At 34.3% G+C, this 18,203-nt stretch overlaps 1 protein-coding gene, 1 long non-coding RNA gene and 1 pseudogene across 3 annotated transcripts; 1 reads left to right on the top strand and 2 right to left on the bottom strand.

The window, feature by feature from the left end:
- Positions 1-699: 699 nt before the first annotated feature.
- Positions 700-1,593, bottom strand: LOC105115889 (uncharacterized). Of its 2 annotated transcripts, none has more exons than XR_840408.1 (3): positions 1,330-1,593; positions 1,130-1,235; positions 700-963 (listed from the first exon to the last, which is right to left on the bottom strand). It is a non-coding gene; the product is annotated as an uncharacterized LOC105115889 (long non-coding RNA). The 2 variants fall into 2 exon arrangements; XR_840409.1 differs by having other exon boundaries at positions 1,139-1,235; positions 1,330-1,591.
- A 4,018-nt stretch (positions 1,594-5,611) lies between these two features.
- LOC105115888 (phosphatase IMPL1, chloroplastic-like) lies at positions 5,612-11,123 on the top strand (annotated as a pseudogene).
- A 1,525-nt stretch (positions 11,124-12,648) lies between these two features.
- On the bottom strand, positions 12,649-14,958 carry LOC105115887 (putative F-box protein PP2-B12). Its single transcript, XM_011012958.1, has 4 exons — positions 14,897-14,958; positions 14,053-14,134; positions 13,523-13,653; positions 12,649-13,416 (listed from the first exon to the last, which is right to left on the bottom strand). The coding sequence occupies exons 1-4, from the start codon at positions 14,926-14,928 to the stop codon at positions 13,029-13,031; spliced, it is 633 nt and encodes a 210-aa protein (XP_011011260.1). The 5' UTR covers positions 14,929-14,958; the 3' UTR covers positions 12,649-13,028.
- Between the last annotated feature and the right edge of the window lie 3,245 nt (positions 14,959-18,203).

The raw sequence follows: 18,203 nt of genomic DNA, 5'->3' as shown, positions 1-18,203 counted from the left end.
TACTAAATTCTATTAAAAAATATGTAAAAATTATTTCATTCAAGCTTAATTTTTCATTGAATCTAGTTTTATTTATTATCAAACACTTTCCTTTATTTGTTTCACTTCAAACAAAAAAAACTAGCAGAAAACAAAAGCAGCCTAACAGCTCACTCCTTCGTTATGATAGAATTATCGTTTGTAGTCTTTCTAGCCAAGAAAAAAAGGGTCCGACCAAAATAAAAGGAGGTGTACGGGTAAATAATTACTGCCCCCACCATCCATTCCATGATTTCATACTGTCATAACAATCGTAGAACATCAAAACGAAAAGCATTTAAAAATACAGAGAAGGAGCAGAAATCATACCTAGACTAGACTGTGATTGTTATTTCCTTGCTGCTACATCTCTGTCACCTAGGCACATGAAGATTGTCGATGCTTTCTGGAGTTGATGTCCAGGTCTGGGTACAGTATCATGGCTTCTCGGGGTTGTAGTTGTAGGTCTTAGAGCATATTATTTGTTGTTTTTTCTTTTTTTGCTTTTTTTTGCGAAATAATTTTAAAAAATAGGCTGAAACACCCTTGATAATCATTTATATTGTCTTGGAATTAATGTTAACGTCTTTATACCATTTTTAATTATGCATATTGGTTTAACGCAACTGACAAATGATTATAACATAAGATTCACAGGTAATAATGTAAAGTACAGATTAATTTGAAAGAAAAACACCATTGTTGTTGCTTAGTTAATTGAAATAGTTGAGATTCACATTACAGGAAAAAGATAATATATCACATAAATGGATACTAAACAAATTAGGTCAATTTCCTACAAGGATTCCCAGAGATGTGATTTGAGTAATGGTGAATCACGCTCATCAAAAAAAAATATTGGAGAGGCACTCGCAGCAACAACGCACACAACAACGCCAACTGTAGAGGCGCTCGCAGCGACAATACACACAACAGCAACGCCAACTGTGTAAAAAAAAAAAACAACAAAAAAATCAGATATACATAATACATGTATGTATTAAATATATGTATATGTATATGTATGTATGCGCGCCTGCTAATGTGTGTATGCACAATATTCATTTAGATCCACAATTAGAAGAGTAATTATGAAATGTTGAATTACTACCATTTATACCTCTTTTTTTCAGCTGCAGGTGTTGGATCGGAATATTGTGGTGGTGGAGGAGGACGAGGAGGACGATGCGCCTGCTGGCTCGGTGGTGGATATGCTTCTGAAAGATCATGAGCAACCCATCCTTAATCGATGAACTTGATAATTTAATCATGTAAAAGACCAGTAACTTAATCATTTAAAAATAACTTTACCTTGAGATTGGGAGGTACTGTGCTGACTCATTATTTGAAATCTAGACCTCACAGTAAGTAACTTATACCTAGCTAGCTAGGAAAATGTATGTATGTTATGGATAGTGTTGAAGATACTCTACATCTTTCAGCTCCCTACTCTTCAGTTTATATAGCAGCATCCTTCCCCTCCATGTTCAGCACCTCGGCATCATGTATGTGTGAATGCCCTTCGATCATGACAAGCTGTTCATCCTCCATGTGCGTCACCACCCATATTCTTGGCCAATCAAGCTGCTGATGTTAGTGCGTGTGGACACCGACCCTATTAACAATTATTGTACTTAGGATATCTTTATTTTCGTGGCTGTGTTGTGTTTCGTGCATGGAGCCACTACAAAAGGTAAGAAAAAGTAAGAAAAGTTTGTTTTTATGATTGAGTTTTGTATATAATTGGGTATTATTCAATCTTGATCTCAGTTATAATAATTAAAACAGCCATATTCAAATATTTTATACAAAACCTAAGTCATTAATTTTAGTTTTGTTAATGTTGATGAATCCAAAGAAATTTTTTAATTCATTTTGGCATATGTATAGTTTGAGATTATTAATTTTAATGGTGTCTTACTCATTTTTTTTAAAAAAGAGCATAAAATCTTTTATTTTTCTGCACAACCTCAAATATATGGCTAGTTTGAAATAATATTATCTTTTAAAAAGCTATTGCATGTATTGATTTTTACTTTAGCTTGATTCTTCAGTGTCTTTTTTATTGTCTGGAGTTTTATAATCATTAATTCACATATTCGAGATATAATTTTTTAATTCTAAAAGGCTATTGCATGTCTTGATTCTTACTTTAGCTTGATTCTTTAGTGTCTTTTTTATTGGCTGGAGTTTTATAATCATTAGTTCACATATTCGAGATATAATTTTTTAATCAATACAAATGACATTAAATTTTGGTGTTTTGGACACTTATAAAAAATTAAGATTTACTAAGCATATACTTTGTTAATGGTGTCTTGGACAACGAAAAATAAAATAAAATTTAATGGTGTCTTCAAAAATTATAAAAAAATTAATTTTTTGTGTTTTTTTTTTTCAGATTCAAACTCAACATGTTAATATATATGAAGCATATACACTTTTAGCAATTCAAATTAATTAACACAAAAAGTACAAACATTAAAAAATAGGCTAGAATTCTCATTAATATGTTTATTGTTTTAACCTAAATACAAAAGTATTATATATAGACTAAATTAAAATTATTATTTTACTCTTAATAAATAAAAACAAGACAAATATATTTCTTAACATCCATAACCTTGAATATTTTTGAAGTGAAGTGTGTTTGAGATTGTAATAAAAATTATATTTTAAAATATGTTTTTACTTGAAAATATATTAAAATAATTTATATTTTAAAATATGTTTTTACTTAAAAATATATTAAAATAATATATATATTTTATTTTATACATTTTATTTTAATATCAAAATAACTTGAAATTATTTTGATAATCTACCAACAAGATGCAGAACATTCATTAAGAGAGAGGAGAGTTGCGTGATTAAAATAAGCTGATCTTGTTGCTTCTAATAAAGAAAAGTGGCGTTGATTAACAAAGAAGAAACATCAAAACTGTCAGAAAACCTGAGAGGAAGGACACAACACTGAGCCATCAAAAAAGTGAAAAACACCTTGTCCAAGAAGATATGGTTTCATCTGCATTCACCAATAAAGATAGTTTGTGACTGTAAGCTTCAATGAGATAACTTGATAAGTGTTGAACAACACAAAGATAGAAGGAGGTGTTGTCCCCATGATGTGGAGAGGGATGACAGAAGCATAGGAGAAGGAACTAAGGGTTTGGACTGCAGTTGGGAGAAGGAACCAGCAACAATAACTTCTAAGTGGCTGGCTAGCTGGGCTGTAGTGTCGGTTGGATGGGGAAAGAAGACAATAGCAATTGTAAAGTCCATTTAAGAGAGGAAGATAGGAGGCCGATTGTAAGTAGAGAGAGGGGGAGAAGAGTTTTAATGGCGGGAAGCTTTGATATATGTGAGAATAATTGAGAGGCTTAACATAATTGTTAAGATTACCTCACAAAAGTATGATTACAATATTTTTTATATATAATATTTACTATATAGTTACTTTGTATGATTACAATATTTTTTATATATAATATTTACTATATAGGTACAATCTATAATATCTAGATATTTTACACAAAACCTAAGTCATTAATTTTAGTTTTTTTAATGTTGATTAATAAAAAAAATATTCATTTTAGCATGTGTATAGTTGGAGATTATTTAATTTTAATGTTGTCTTACTGAAAATTTCCAAAAAAAAAAACAAAAAACTTGAAATCATTTATCTTTCAGCATAATCTGGAATATATAACCAATTCAAAATAATATTATCTTCTAAAAAGGTACTTCAAATATTGGTTCCTACTTTAGCATGATCCTTTACCATTTCTTTTACTAGTTGAAGTCCTGTAATCATCGGCTTGTATATTTGAGATCTGATATTGCATTGATATTAGATAAAAATATAAGATTTATTAATGTTTTAATTTGTTTTGTTTGTTTTTCTTTTTCATATCTCAATATGTCTTTTTGTATTATTTTCATGGCTATATATTACCTAAATAACCATGTTTTTATTATAAAATTGATGATTATATAAAAAAAAAGAAATTTAATGGTGTCTTGGACAATTATATATATATATATATATATATAAAATATCTCTTAGTGTTTGTGTTATATATATCGCAGAGTCAAACTCAACATGTTAATATATATGAAGCATACACACTTACCAACTACCACGTAAGCTAACACCTTAAAACCTCAAAGATTCGACCACATGTAGTCTATTTCTTTCTATGCATTTGGTTTTCAGCTTTTACATTTTCTTCCCATTTTATGATTTTAATTTTTCTTTTCAACTTGACATTACAATTACGAGTTAATGATATCCGGAAAATCCAAGTTATTTAAAAATAAGAAATAAAGTCAATTTTCAGCAAGGCGCTGGGGCAACGCTGGTCTTAATCTGAAGGCCGATTCCAAGAGTAATTGGATCCAGACACGTCTAAATCCATGATTTTTTTTAACAAGAATTAAGAATGAGCTCGAGCTTTATTAATTTATATTTTATTTTGGAGACTAATAAATCGTGATACGTCAGGAGTGTTACGTAAGCAGGCATGACGCATACACAGCTTCTGTCAGCCCTCATCTAGGGATGGGTTTATAAGAAGCATAAAATACAAATTATATAAAACGTGAGGGTTTGCATATATTATTATTATATTGTTAATTATTTATTGTGAAAACATTTTATTTCCTCTCCTTTTTTTTTTATTGAAACTAGTTGAGGGGTCAACTTTCATATGCCATGATGGTTTTTTTTTTTTTTTAAAATTTATGGTGCCACACAAGCTAATTCATTGTCTCTTTAGCATATGGTGCGACACAAGCTAATTCATTGTCTCTTTAGCACCATCGTGGAAAAATACACTGCTACGACGTATCTTGGGTAGCTACCAGGAAACAACCATAATTTCTAGTCTTCTTCTTCTTCTTCTTCTCCATTTTTGTGTTGCCAGGAAACCTCATTTTAGTTGAATAAGCTTCGAGCTCGTAAGAATTCTTGGTAATCTGTAGACTGATGAACTGCGACCTCCTGAAATTCAACACAGGGCTGATGGTTCTAAGCTATATATTAACCATGGTATGTGTCAAGATTACTTAAAAAATCGCAATAACATATTAAAAAATCGCAATAACATATCAGCATCTCACCTCTCTAATCTGCTCTGATTTAATTGCAATAACACCTAGGGGCGCAGCCCTTCAAAAATAAATAAACAAATCTCAAAGAAATTAACCCACTACTAAGAAATAGCTCAACCTTTAAAATTTAAAATAAAAAAATCCCAAAGATTGGACAGCATCACATTAGAGATTTCCATGCAGGAGGTTTTGATGTACTTTATAGTATTTAACATCGTGTTTCTTTTTATTTTTGAGTTTAAATATATTATTATGAATATGTTTATTTTGATAAATCAATAAATGCAAATACACAATCAATTTATATCACTGAAAATTTCATTTTAAAAAATTAAATAATCAAAAGAGAACAAGAATCGACAACGGCAACGAAAATATACTCGAGCAATTTATATATTGAAAGGGTGGTTAATGTATAAATTATTAAATTCTTACATCCTTATCTCTGATCCTCCATTAATATTGAACGACGTGTATCGCATCAGGAACCAAACACCACTCAATCACTAACAACCCTCAATCCGACGTTAGATTCCTAGTTAATACTGACACAACAGGATTTCAGAGACACTTCAGAACCTGTGGCACAAACACAAGTACTACCACAATCAAATACCTCAAAAAGGTCCAAACTTTGTGCTTCAAATAGTCACAAAATCATGAACTCCATTATTGGCATTGAAATGAGCAGGTCCGTAGTGTTTTCCACAAACATTCCCCTTAAGTTTTCCCAAAAACCCAGATCATTTTCTCTCTTAAATCACTCAAAAACTTTGTGTTCCACAAAGATTTAGTGAGAATTCTCAATGTGGGCTTCAAAGATTTCAGCTTTTGAGCATGAAACTAGCAAGAAATGTGTGTATAAAGGCTGCTTTATCAGAGATGAAGTATCCTAAAGTGGCTGCTTCATCAACTGGGCCTATACCTCCCAGTCAGCTTATTCAAGTTGTTGAGACTGCTGCTAAGACCGGTGCTGAGGTTTGGTTTCTCCCCTTTTAGCTTTTCTTGTGTGGATTTTTTAACTTTGACAGAGAGGCGCTTTGATGGTGTTTCTCTGTGTTTAATTCGAACTTGATTTGTTTATTTATAAGCTGATTGGAATGTGAAATTTATGAGCTTTTGTTGTATTTTTGTTCAATTTCTTAGCAATAATAACTTTATTTCTTCTGAAATTATTTGTTGTTTTAATTAATCTGAAATGCCTGAGTTATGTTCTACTAAAATTAAGGCTCTTTATATATATATATATATATGTTCATCATGCTTTATATCTCTCAAGGATGTGTTGAGTAAATTTAAGGTTTTTTATTTTGTTCTATTATTCGTATGTATTAGACTATATTAAACATCTATGGCTCAATGATTGACTATTGTACATATATCATGTATGAGTAAACTGAACCAAGACTACTATTATGGCTCCGCTGGCAGTTTGCTGAACATAAGTTCTTTTGCTTTAGAGGCCCTTTGTGTACCTGTTAATTTAGAGGTGGCTGTGGACAAGTATGTTAGTTTTCCTGTAGTTTCCTAGACATTCTTTTTTATCTATCCAGGTAGTGATGGATGCTGTTAATAAGCCTCGAAATATCACATATAAAGGACTTACAGACTTGGTGACCGAGTAAGGACTTATCAAAGTTTCCCAACTAATGATGTATGTCTATATATTTTTTTTTCCTATTCGTAGTCATAGTGTCATGATCTTGAGGGGCAAAGTTTATTGTCCACCTTTAATTAGATGATAGATCAGATGTTTCAAGGTGATCTCGATGGATTAATTGTATTTGTACTTGTTTTTATGAAGTAAATTCATCTACCTCTTTTCTGTAGACTAAAGTTAATTCTTTACACTATTGTTTCTGGTTTGCTTGTTAAAAGATGGTTATAAATATATTGGATGTATTGCAATTGCAATTGATTATGGTATCCAATTAAAATATATGACAGAAAAAAGAATCTTTGAGCCAGCTTCAAACTTCCATCAAATGCCCCCTAAAAATGTTTTGATTTTCTTGCCTACTTAAATTCAAATTCCTTTTTAATCCTGTTGAGTTGTCAGGTGATCAAGAATCAGAAGGTGGATCTCTTGTGTTTTGGATGCTGTAAATCCTTCAAGTAGATAAATTGAAGCTTTGAACCTCAATTTGACCTTGTATCTGCTGAGTATTCTCAATATCAAAATATTTGAATCTTATAAAAGTATTTAGTGATTAACAGTCATGCCCTCAAATTTGCTTCTAGCCTCTAGAGGCTAGAAGGTGTTTTTTCACAAATCTTTCTCCTCCTTTCCTTTCCCCACAGATGGTTAACTCTCACATACAACCGCACACATAAACATTTTGCTCCCAAACACAAAGCCGTACATGTCTCTAGAATGGATACATTTTAAATGGGATGCCTTGAAAGGGCTTTCTTCTTAATGACAAGTAAATATATCTAGTTAGAAGCTTTCATCAATAACTGCAATCCATTTCATTAGTGAGAATTATGACCATGTGATCGGCCATTAAAGTTCAGTGTGTAGTCATTTTACCATTTGTAGTCCATAAAAATGATGCATGTATTTACTATTGGGTTTCTTTCCTAAATATTCACGGAAAGATTTGCTTCTATATGGGTCATTAAAATGTTTTTCAGTTAAAGATTTTCTGAAGGACCTGATATGTTGGTTTACATTCGTAACTGATCAAATTCTGGAACAAACCATGCCAATTTTCACTCTACTTGGCAAAATTTACTCGCGGCGCAGACAAAATGAGTGAGGCTGCTATCTTAGAAGTTGTTACAAGGAATTTTGGAGATCACCTCATTCTTGGGGAGGAGGGAGGAATCATAGGAGATACATTATCTGATTATCTATGGTGCATTGATCCTCTAGGTTTGTCTCTTTCAAATCCTGGTTCATTATTCCTGTTTTGCTTTTTACTCATTTTTTTTCTCTTTTTGAAGGGTTCCCTCCCACCTTTTCTTTAGCTTTTCTTTGCTGGGTGTTGAAATTACAGTTATAGCATTTTAGAATTCAGTTTTAATTATCAATTATGCCATCATTAATAGTATAATGATCAGCAGCTTTTCTGGACATGTATTGGAAAACTTTCGCATGAATAGATCTCATTGTTGTTTTTTTCATGTTAAATGACTTGAAGTTATCAAACCTTGATATTTGTGTGGATGGAACAACAAATTTTGCTCATGGTTATCCTAGCTTTGCGGTTTCTGTGGGAGTTCTTTTTCAAGGAAATCCTGCAGCTGCTTCAGTGGTACTGATCAAACTTAATTTTTTCTTATAAGATAATGAAGCGAAACAAGGTCTATTTCTTTTTTGACATAAAATAAAGATGAAAACATGATCACAGGAAACAGAAATCACTTGACATTAAACAGCTGAAAAAAAAGGAAGCTGACAATTTAACATTTGTTTTTAGGTGGAGTTTGTCAGTGATCCTATGGCTTGGGACACATGCACATTTTCTGCAACTGCCGGTAAGAAATTTTTGCGTTAACTTGTAATTTTCTTTATTTAATTGCATCAGTCATTTTGTACATCTATGGATGAAACTACCATCAATCATGACAGGTGGAGGAGCATTTTGTAATGGCCAAAAAATTCACGCAAGTCCAACTGCTCAGGTAAGTGATCATGTATTGATCAAGATTTTAAATTTTCACACATTATCAAATCATCTAATATGAATATATTGATTAGAAAAACCATGTGCCCTTCAATTATCATCTAGAAGTGTGTTTAAATCTGCATTGATACATGCTGAAACATTAAGCATTCCTTACTAGTGAGCTGAACTCTCTTATAGATTCTAGAATGAAAAGGGAAAAGGTAAATGCATAAGTAAACAAATGACATAAAAGTAAACTCATCATGGAGAGTTAATTGACTTGCATTATTTTATCTACATATGAAATTTATCATGTTGTGTCATATCTTTTCTAGAATGAAAAGGGAAAAGTTAAATGCATAAGTAAACAAATGACATAAATTGATCATTTTAACTTTATTAGCAAGGTAGATTATAACTCACAAGTTCATGGTTTTTGAATTGCACCTCATCTCTATTGGTTCTCCTTGCCCTTTTGGTTTTTTTAGGTTGAGCAGTCTCTTCTCATGACTGGCTTTGGATATGAACATGATGATCCATGGGCCGCTAACATTGAACTATTCAAGGAGTTTACTGATGTCAGCAGGGTATTGCCATTATCCTCTTAAATTGTTTCTTGTCTGATAGGCTATTGTTTTTTCTTTTTTAACATAACATATTGCTTTTTGTATTTCTTCTTCTGCTCTCTAATAATGTATAGGGTGTTCAAAGGCTTGGTGCTGCTGCTGTTGACATGTGCCATGTAGCTCTTGGGATTGTAGAAGCATATTGGGAGTATCGTCTTAAGCCATGGGATATGGCTGCTGGTGTTCTGGTAAAATTCTGTTTTTTTAAATGCTTTTACTTGATATGCAATTAGACTTTATTTCTATGTTTGAGATTGTGGACTTTATTAATGGAGTGAATAATGACCTATTAACGTATTGGTGCCTGTTATATCCCATATGACAAGACAAACAACTCAACTTACCTTTGGTTGTGTATGGTGACAAGGCTTCCTGACTTAGTTTTCTGCTTTGGTGACTATCTAATTCTTTGCCAATCTGTGTAATGAATTCCTACGTAGGTGTCCACATAGAAATTACTCAAACTATAAAAAAGATGGAGAAGGTAATACTTGCTAGGGATTGAGTAGGTATCAATTGAATTTACCATTTGAGTCATTGACTTATTGCTGTCCCCAGAGGATCCATGATGACTTCAACCATAAGCTCCACAGTGAATATAGTGGCACTGTTCTAGGAAATATGTTTATTTCTCTCACTAGCCACTTGTTCAACTTGTTAATATCGCAACCACCATCCTTAGCATTCCCCAGCTAACATAAACAGGCCTTTTCAAATCATATTTGTTGAATATGGACAAAATTTTGTTAGTAATGAGGGTCAGTTTTAAATATTTCAATATTAATGTTTTCCTTTCCCTTTCAAGCAGATAGTTGAAGAGGCTGGGGGGACAGTATCTCGCATGGATGGTGGAAAGTTTTGTGGATTTGATAGATCTGTTTTGGTGTCTAACGGTGTGTTGCATGCCAAGGTTAAACTTCACTTGTTTTCTGTGAAAAAATCAAACACCTTTTTGTTCTTTCTCTGTTTTCCCCACTCTTTAATTGCAGACATAGACAACTGGCATGAAAAATTTCACCAATGGCATTAACTATAATCATAGCTTCTAATGTCACATTTTTGAATAACCAATTGCTGGGCCCTCGTGTTGTAATTGGAAAATATCTAGTACCCATTTATGAGGGAGCTTGTTCTTCCTTCCATCAGAAAAGATGAGAAGGAAATTGCTAGAGCAAGTTGCTTTTGTTGAAAGGAAAACATCGCTCCAAATTCCCTGATGGATGGGAGTCAAAATCCACTTCACTCTAAAATAAATAAATCAAATAATCTATATTTAACTGTAAATGACGCTATGTGAACCTTGACTCTTTGGTTGTTTCATGATTTCACATTGTGTGCCTAATTCTTTAGTGTGCTTTGTGATCTTGTTTGAACCAGATGATAGATTTGATAGTCTTTATAATGCAGCTTTTGGAGAGGATTGCACCTGCCACTGAGAAACTGAAAAGCGAAGTAATTGATTTCTCATTGTGGTATAAGCCAGAAAATTACCGCACTGATCTTTGAATTGACCTAGCATTTATTCTCATTCGGAGCTTTGCTGCAGCAAGCAGGTGTTGCATATTGTGCCCTAACTTGTTTTTTATTTTTTTGAATTTATCTTATAATACAGGCTTCCATCTTCATTTATAAGACTGTTTTGCACTTTTAATTGTACCAGCTCCTTTTCATGTTACCTGATCAGTGCCATCGATTCTTCCTTATCACCATGTTCATTCTTCAAAAATAAAAGAAGAGAATTAGTTTTATGCAATCTCTTCCATGGTCATGATCTTTACAATTGAGCTGTGAAAGAAGCAATTTAGTGTTTAGATGATCATTTTTGCGTGGGCCAAAATGCAACATGCGAAATGTTAATGCAATTTTTTTTTTTTTTTAATGTGGGTATCTCGGCCAGCCAGCTTACGTATACCTTGATTAATTTTACGGGTCGTGAAGTTAACGATGATGTAAGTTTTCAGTGGCCTTGAATTATTTTTCAAATTGTAAAACAAACTTATTTGATAAGTAGAACAAATTTATCTTCATTCATCAACTGGCATCAAAATCCAGTATTTTCCGCAGAAATTAGGGATCCACATGCTCGTGAATGCCTGTTTGATTATTAAATTGGCTATCCTCTGCATATTCGAAGGACATCATAGATTATTTTTTAGTTCATTTCTGACTGGATAGTAAATGTTGTATCATTCTAGTGCAAGCTCACGTCTGTGGTCGAATGACAATCCATTTGATAACAAGGCACCTCGTCCATTCTCCGCCTTCATATTCATGCATACCGATTTGTAGCTCCTCAACATTTTCGGGTGAAGTTATGGACTCGCTACCTGGCACGTCTACTGATTGCTCTCTGGCCTTTGTCTGCAACTCTTCTTTAGGTTCTTGCTTGTTTCCATTTGGGATAACTAGTGAGACATTCACTGGAACTCCCCATCCATAATATGGGTCTTTCAACTCTACCACAAGCACAGCCTCATACAAAATATCTCGGGAGAGCATTCTGCAGTTGAATTTCTTATATATTACCAGCCAGCAAGGCATCTAGTAGCACCGTCACATCCACAGAAACATCACTTTCATAAGAGAACTTATGGTTAGGACTTGGGAAAAAAGAACACCCCTGGAAATAAAGTTGACATGAACTTTGAAGATTACTAGGTAAATGCATTATGCATATCAGACTAGGCACAGCACAGGAACTACTCTCGGGTTTTTTTTTTTTTTTTGTCAATGATAGACAGACAAAAACAATGATATAATTAAGGTGATGGAAATGAGACTTTCCTTTCTCTTTTGGTTCAAGTGACCACCCTCCCCCCTTGTCTTCATAACCATCACTTTCTAACAAACTACTGTCTTTAGAGCATGGTGCATAAATTACTCTGCGAAAATGTGTTGGCTCTTGATCTAGCCTTCCACTGTTGGATCATTAATCAAGTCTCTAGGCTGCAATCACTTGAAAGTGTGTTGAGTTTTTGATGTATTGAGTTGCAAGTGGTCTAAAAATTCATCATCCATCAAATTAAATAAGATGCCTTGTGGGCTAGAGAATATGTATTTTTTTCAACGGTCAAGGTATTTTTTGGGCTAGTTTTCGCTCATATGAGATTCAGGTTCCTCTCCAATAATGTCTTAGGCAAACCATTCGCGTCCATGCATTCAAAAGTGCTTTGGATTAGACAGAATATGTATTGCTTATCTGCGTGCTAAACACCCACTCGCACAAACACACTCTCAGACTGCAACGAAAGCTGTTAAGTGTGTGAGATTACAACTTGTTGATGATGCAGAGGTTGTTTTCATCAACATTCATCAATCAAAGAAAGTAAAAAGTTACATATTGCATACAATATAAAAGAAAAAGTACTTATTCTGTGACAAAGCATCCATTAAAGTTATATTCCCTGAATGCAAATTGGTTTCCGGACTTTTGAGAATATAAAAAGAGAATCCTGGATTACTTTTATGCAATATGGAGCTTGTTCTGCCTGCCAAACCCTTATCACAGGACTTGATACCGATAAGAGTCATTTTTATTTTATTGTTTGTTGTCAAACAACACAGCTCATCAAAAAGAAAATAAAAGAAAAACATAAAATTAGCCTAAATTTCCAGATTTAGAACTCTTACAAAAAAAAAAAAAAACATTCCCCACCTTTTAACCTTCTTTTGGCCTAATCTTGATACCTGCAAGAACCACGCTACCCTTCCACCACTCACTTTTAACTTCAAACATACCAAATTCTACAACTCCAGCTGCATTCTTTGAAACTGTAAATTCGCCACCGCAGATCTCATGCCACACATCATGTTTCTCCTTGTAAGACTCGAGTACAAAGTTTTTCACCGTCTCTTGTCCATTGAGTCTTACCTTGAACTTGATTGGAACAGAATGCCAACCAAATGCATCAACCTGAAATTTCATGACATAATATACTTCGTATTTTGTAGTTGAAGCAACATTGAACATAGCTGTGGGTAATTTCCCAGTGACCTCAATCCAGTTAACTTGAAGGAGCCTTGCACCTTCGTCGAAACCAACTGACCTGAAAAATTCAAACACATTATAAAATGAAGTATAGCTGCTGCTATCACTCGAAAAAGAAAGATTACGATATCTACATGATTAAATGCTAATTTAGATTGGCTTACCTTGTTTCCAATTCTGAAAGTTTGATCCATTGCCAAAACCGGGGATCATTGCCCCATATAATATTTAGAGCCTTGGCTGGCACTCTGCATGTTGCAGGACATGCTTTATCTGACGATATTGAATAGCCATCCTATAGATTAAACATTGATTTTATTAAAAAAACATAATTCATGATAAAATAAAAGAGATTAATTATCTACATGGTTACTGTTAGCGATAACAAATTGAATGTCGTTTGCTGAGAATAAGATCAATTTATTCTATCATAGCACCTTTCCCTCCCTTTTTCATGGATGGCAATTAAGACTACTTAAAGCTTTAGCCATCACTTAGGAGAATCAGAAACTTTATTCTGAAAATGAAATAAGACACTGCCAGACTCAATCTTAATATATCATCTTAAAATAGTTCTCTGCATTTTCCAGCATAAGTTCCTACACTATGACTTGAGCATGTTACGACGGATATGAGTAACCAGAGATGAACAAGTGTATGAAAATGTAAACAAAAAGAGGAAAAATTCACTTACACCCTTCCAGTGAGGGCCAGAGAGAGCCTCTGATCTTTGGTCGTAATCCATATCGTAGTTCAAAGTTCTACGCACTGCAAAACTAAAAAGAAACTAGATATATAAGCATAGCATTCTAGCTAACAGAATTCTTATTACCCTCAAGTTGCGTAAAGCTAACATCGGATTTAACTGTGGTGACGAGGAAGAAAAACATCTAATGCCCATACCTTTACTTGAGTCTCAGCTCTCTCAGCTTCTTTTTCCCTTTTGCTTTTCTGCCTACCCTTTTGTTATCTAGCTTCCATTCATTAATTAAGCTTCTTTTGAACAAGTCAAGGATTTATTAGTCTGACAAATAATGGTTTAGCCTAGAATTTGCAACTAAGAAAGTTGAAGAATTGCTTCAAGAAATCGGAATATGTACGAGGACGAATACAAATGGAACAAGGAAAGTAATTTCTTGATTCAGTAGTGCTGTGCAAGATATGAACATGTATGGATAGGATTACAGTGTAAAGTTAGGACACAGTACAATGGCATAGTTAAAGGTGAGGGAACAAAATCCTTTCCTAAATCACACGCCATTTAAAGTTGTTTCTTGTGAAACTCGTGATTCTGAATTACTTGCAGTAAGAAAATTAGAGTTTTCCACAGCTAATCTGAAGATGGTCTTTGGATCCTGTCCTTAAGTCTTACAATTTTCACCCCCACTGTGTACTTTAGTCGCTCCTCTTCCTATACATAGAACCTAACATAACACACTTCATGCACAATTAAACAGAAGTGTAAAGATCTAGAAATACAATTTATAAACAGAGAAGGAAACTTGAATTATTCTCTAAATATGGTGATAAATTTGTACCTGAACATAAATGTAGTGTTAAAGGGATTCATTTGATTGAGGGAAGGGGGGATGAAAAGGAGGAATTCTTAGAAGCAGAAGAAGAGGATGGAATGGATGTAATGAAAGATACCAGAAATGAAGAGTATGGGATGTCACTGAATGCCTTTTCTGATTGTTATGCCTATAACACCATTCAGATTAGAGGGCGTTGTCAGGGAAGGGATTTGATCATCTTAATTGATAGTGGAAGCACTCATAGTTTCATATATGAGAAGGTGATTAAAGGACTCAAAGCTGTCATTGTTAAAACCACAGTTCTGGCAGTCATAGTGGCTAACGGTAACGTTATGAAATGTGATGCCTATGACCTAAATTCAAGTGGTTCATATAGGGGCATGAATTTCAAGCTAATTTGAGGTTATTAAAGTTGAGAAGGTGTGATATAGTATTGGGAGTTGATTGCTTGAGGATATTCTCACCAATATTATTTGACTTTTACAAGATGAAACTGTCTTTTAAGAAGGATGGAAGGATGATCTAGTTAAAAGGAATTGTAAAGGATGCCAGTTTATAAATGGTATCGATTATAAAGATACATAAGAGTTTTAAGGAGGATGTTTATGGTTACATTGGTCAGTTCTTTTCCTTAGAAGTTCAAGAAGAGAGGAACCAGAGAATAACAGTGGTTGAAGTAGAGGCTATACTAAAGGAATACCAGGCAGTGTTCAAAGAAACTAAACACTTACCATCAAAGAGATCTATAGACCACAGAATCCCTCTCATTCCAGTTGCTAAGCCAGTAAATATAAGGCCTTATAGGAGTTTTTCTTACATAAGGAAAAAATTGAAAATATGGTAAAAGAAATTTTGCAGAATGGAGTTACACAACCTAGCTTTAGCTTCACCGATTTTGTCAGTAAAGAAGAAAGACAACACTTCGAGATTTTATATAGACTACAGGCAACTCGATGATCTAACCATAAAAAAATTTATAATTCCTTTGATCGATGAACTGTTGGATGAACTACGTGGTTCACAGTTCTCAAAATTGGACTTGAGGTCTGAATACCATCAAGTGAGAATCCATGATAGTAACATAGAAAAAAAGACATTCAGGACTCACTATAGGTATTATGAATTTAGAGTAATGCCTTCTGGCTTGACTAATGCCCCTACAACTTTTCAAGCTTTGATGAATCATATTCTGGAGCCTTTTATAACGAGATTTGCATTAGTTTTCTTTGATGATATCTTAGTGGATAGTTCAACATTTGAGCTGCACCTTAGTCATCTAAGAAATATGCTAGTGACACTCGGGAGTAATCAATTGTTTGTGAAGCAAGTCTAAATGCTTTTTTTGTGAACAAAAAGTAGAATATCTAGGACACATCATTTCACCTGAAGGAGTTGCTACTGACCCATAAAAGACAACAATTATCAAGGAGTGGCTAGTACCTAAGTCTGTAAAAGAATTGAGAGGATTCTTGGATATTCCCGGATCATTTTTATAAGTTTCATGGTCTCTTCTAGCTTCTATAGTCACTGACAGGGACAAGATTTTTACCAGTCTGTTCTGGAAGGAATTACTCAGATTATTGGGGGTTAAAATGCTTATGAGCCCTTCCTGCCATCCACAAATTGATGGGTGGTCTGGACGAGTTAATCAATGCTTGGAAACCTACCTTGGATATATGACTGCATAATCCCTAGTGGCACCATCGGTTGTCTTTAGCACAATGGTGGTACAATTCGAATTATCATTCATCAATAAAGACGAGTCCCTTCTAAGCATTATATGGGTATTTTCCTCCAGCTAGAGAACTGGTTACATAAGAAAAAACTAATATACCAAATGTTAGCATTACGGAGACAAATAATGCCCCACCTCTACTATGAGTTTAATGAGACAAACAATGCCCCACCTCTACTATGAGTTTAATGGGAATACCTAATCTCCACTAAACACAAAGTAATCTCCACTAAACACAAAGTGAAGGCAAATGGTGGGCATAAATCATGGCATGTTTTATGCCCTTCACTATATATATATGAGCTCAACTCGTGTTGTGTTCTGTAGAGTGAAAACACAGAGAAAAAAACATGAAGAGAGATAAGAGAGTTTGAGTGTGTAGAGTTGAGTAGAGAAGTTTTTCTCCTCCTTCTTGTTTTGTTGTTTGTATTGTTTCTTGGAGTGATTAATACAAACCAATAACTCCATGAAGTAGGCAAGTTGCTAAACCACGTAAATTGATGTGTGCTTGAATAGCCTAACAACTGGTATTAGAGCTTGTTCTTGAAAAAGAGGGTGTTTGATCCAAACTTAAAAATCAAAGTTCTCAAAATGTATTTTTGAGCATACCATCATGAAGAGGAAGACGAGAGGAATCCACTGGTGAAAACTCGATAAAAAACCGAAGTCCTGCATGCCCGCACGCGCCTGCACGCGAATAAAAAGCCGACTACACTGCCCACGTGCACCGACGCGCCTCACGCGTCTTCCTCGCCCGATTTCCTGCAATATGAACCGAGTTGACCTGACACGTCAATAGCCATGCACGCAGATCCGCACAGTCAGCAGCCACGTCACCTACCATGCCACCCACCATCTCGCATGACACGTCATCCTCGCCACGTCAGCCCGAGATCCACGTGGCTCTGCCACATCACACTTGTGGGCCTACCTATCTTATATGTCAGACACGTAAGCATATCCATGTTAGCATTCTGGGTTTTGATCCAGTGTGGCGTAGGGACTATTCCTCCTGACACATGGCTTCATCTGTAGCGTCCAATGATCCAAAATTTTGATTGATAAAATCTGAGCCATCTGAAGTCCGATTTGGGTGATCTCAATGTCGTTTCCAATATTTTTGGCCATTCTGGACACATTTGTAAGGTTGGATTTTGCATATTCGAATCCGAGAAATATTAAAAATGGCAGATGAAATAAAGGCTGCAGGAATTAAAAAATTTAATGGAATAGATTTTGGATATTGGAAAATACAAATTGAAGACTATCTATATGGGAAGAAACTTCATCTTCCTCTATTGGGGAGCAAACCAGAAAACATGTCAGAAGAAGATTGGCAAATTCTTGATAGACAAGTTTTGGGCATTATCCGGCTATCTTTGTCAAGAAGAGTTGCTCATAATGTTACAAAAGAGAAATCCACAGCAAGATTGATGGAAGCCTTATTTGGGATGTATGAGAAGCCCTCAGCAAATAACAAAGTGCACTTGATGAAGAAGCTGTTCAACCTGAAGATGACATAAAGCACCTCTGTTATACACATCTCAATAATTTCAACACCATCATAAATCAATT

This window comes from Populus euphratica, unplaced genomic scaffold (genome assembly GCF_000495115.2).
Source record: "Populus euphratica unplaced genomic scaffold, PopEup_1.0 scaffold796.1, whole genome shotgun sequence".
Classification (NCBI taxonomy): Eukaryota; Viridiplantae; Streptophyta; class Magnoliopsida; order Malpighiales; family Salicaceae; genus Populus; species Populus euphratica.
Note: the sequence above shows the minus strand (reverse complement) of the source record. Positions and strands in the feature narration are given on the sequence as shown.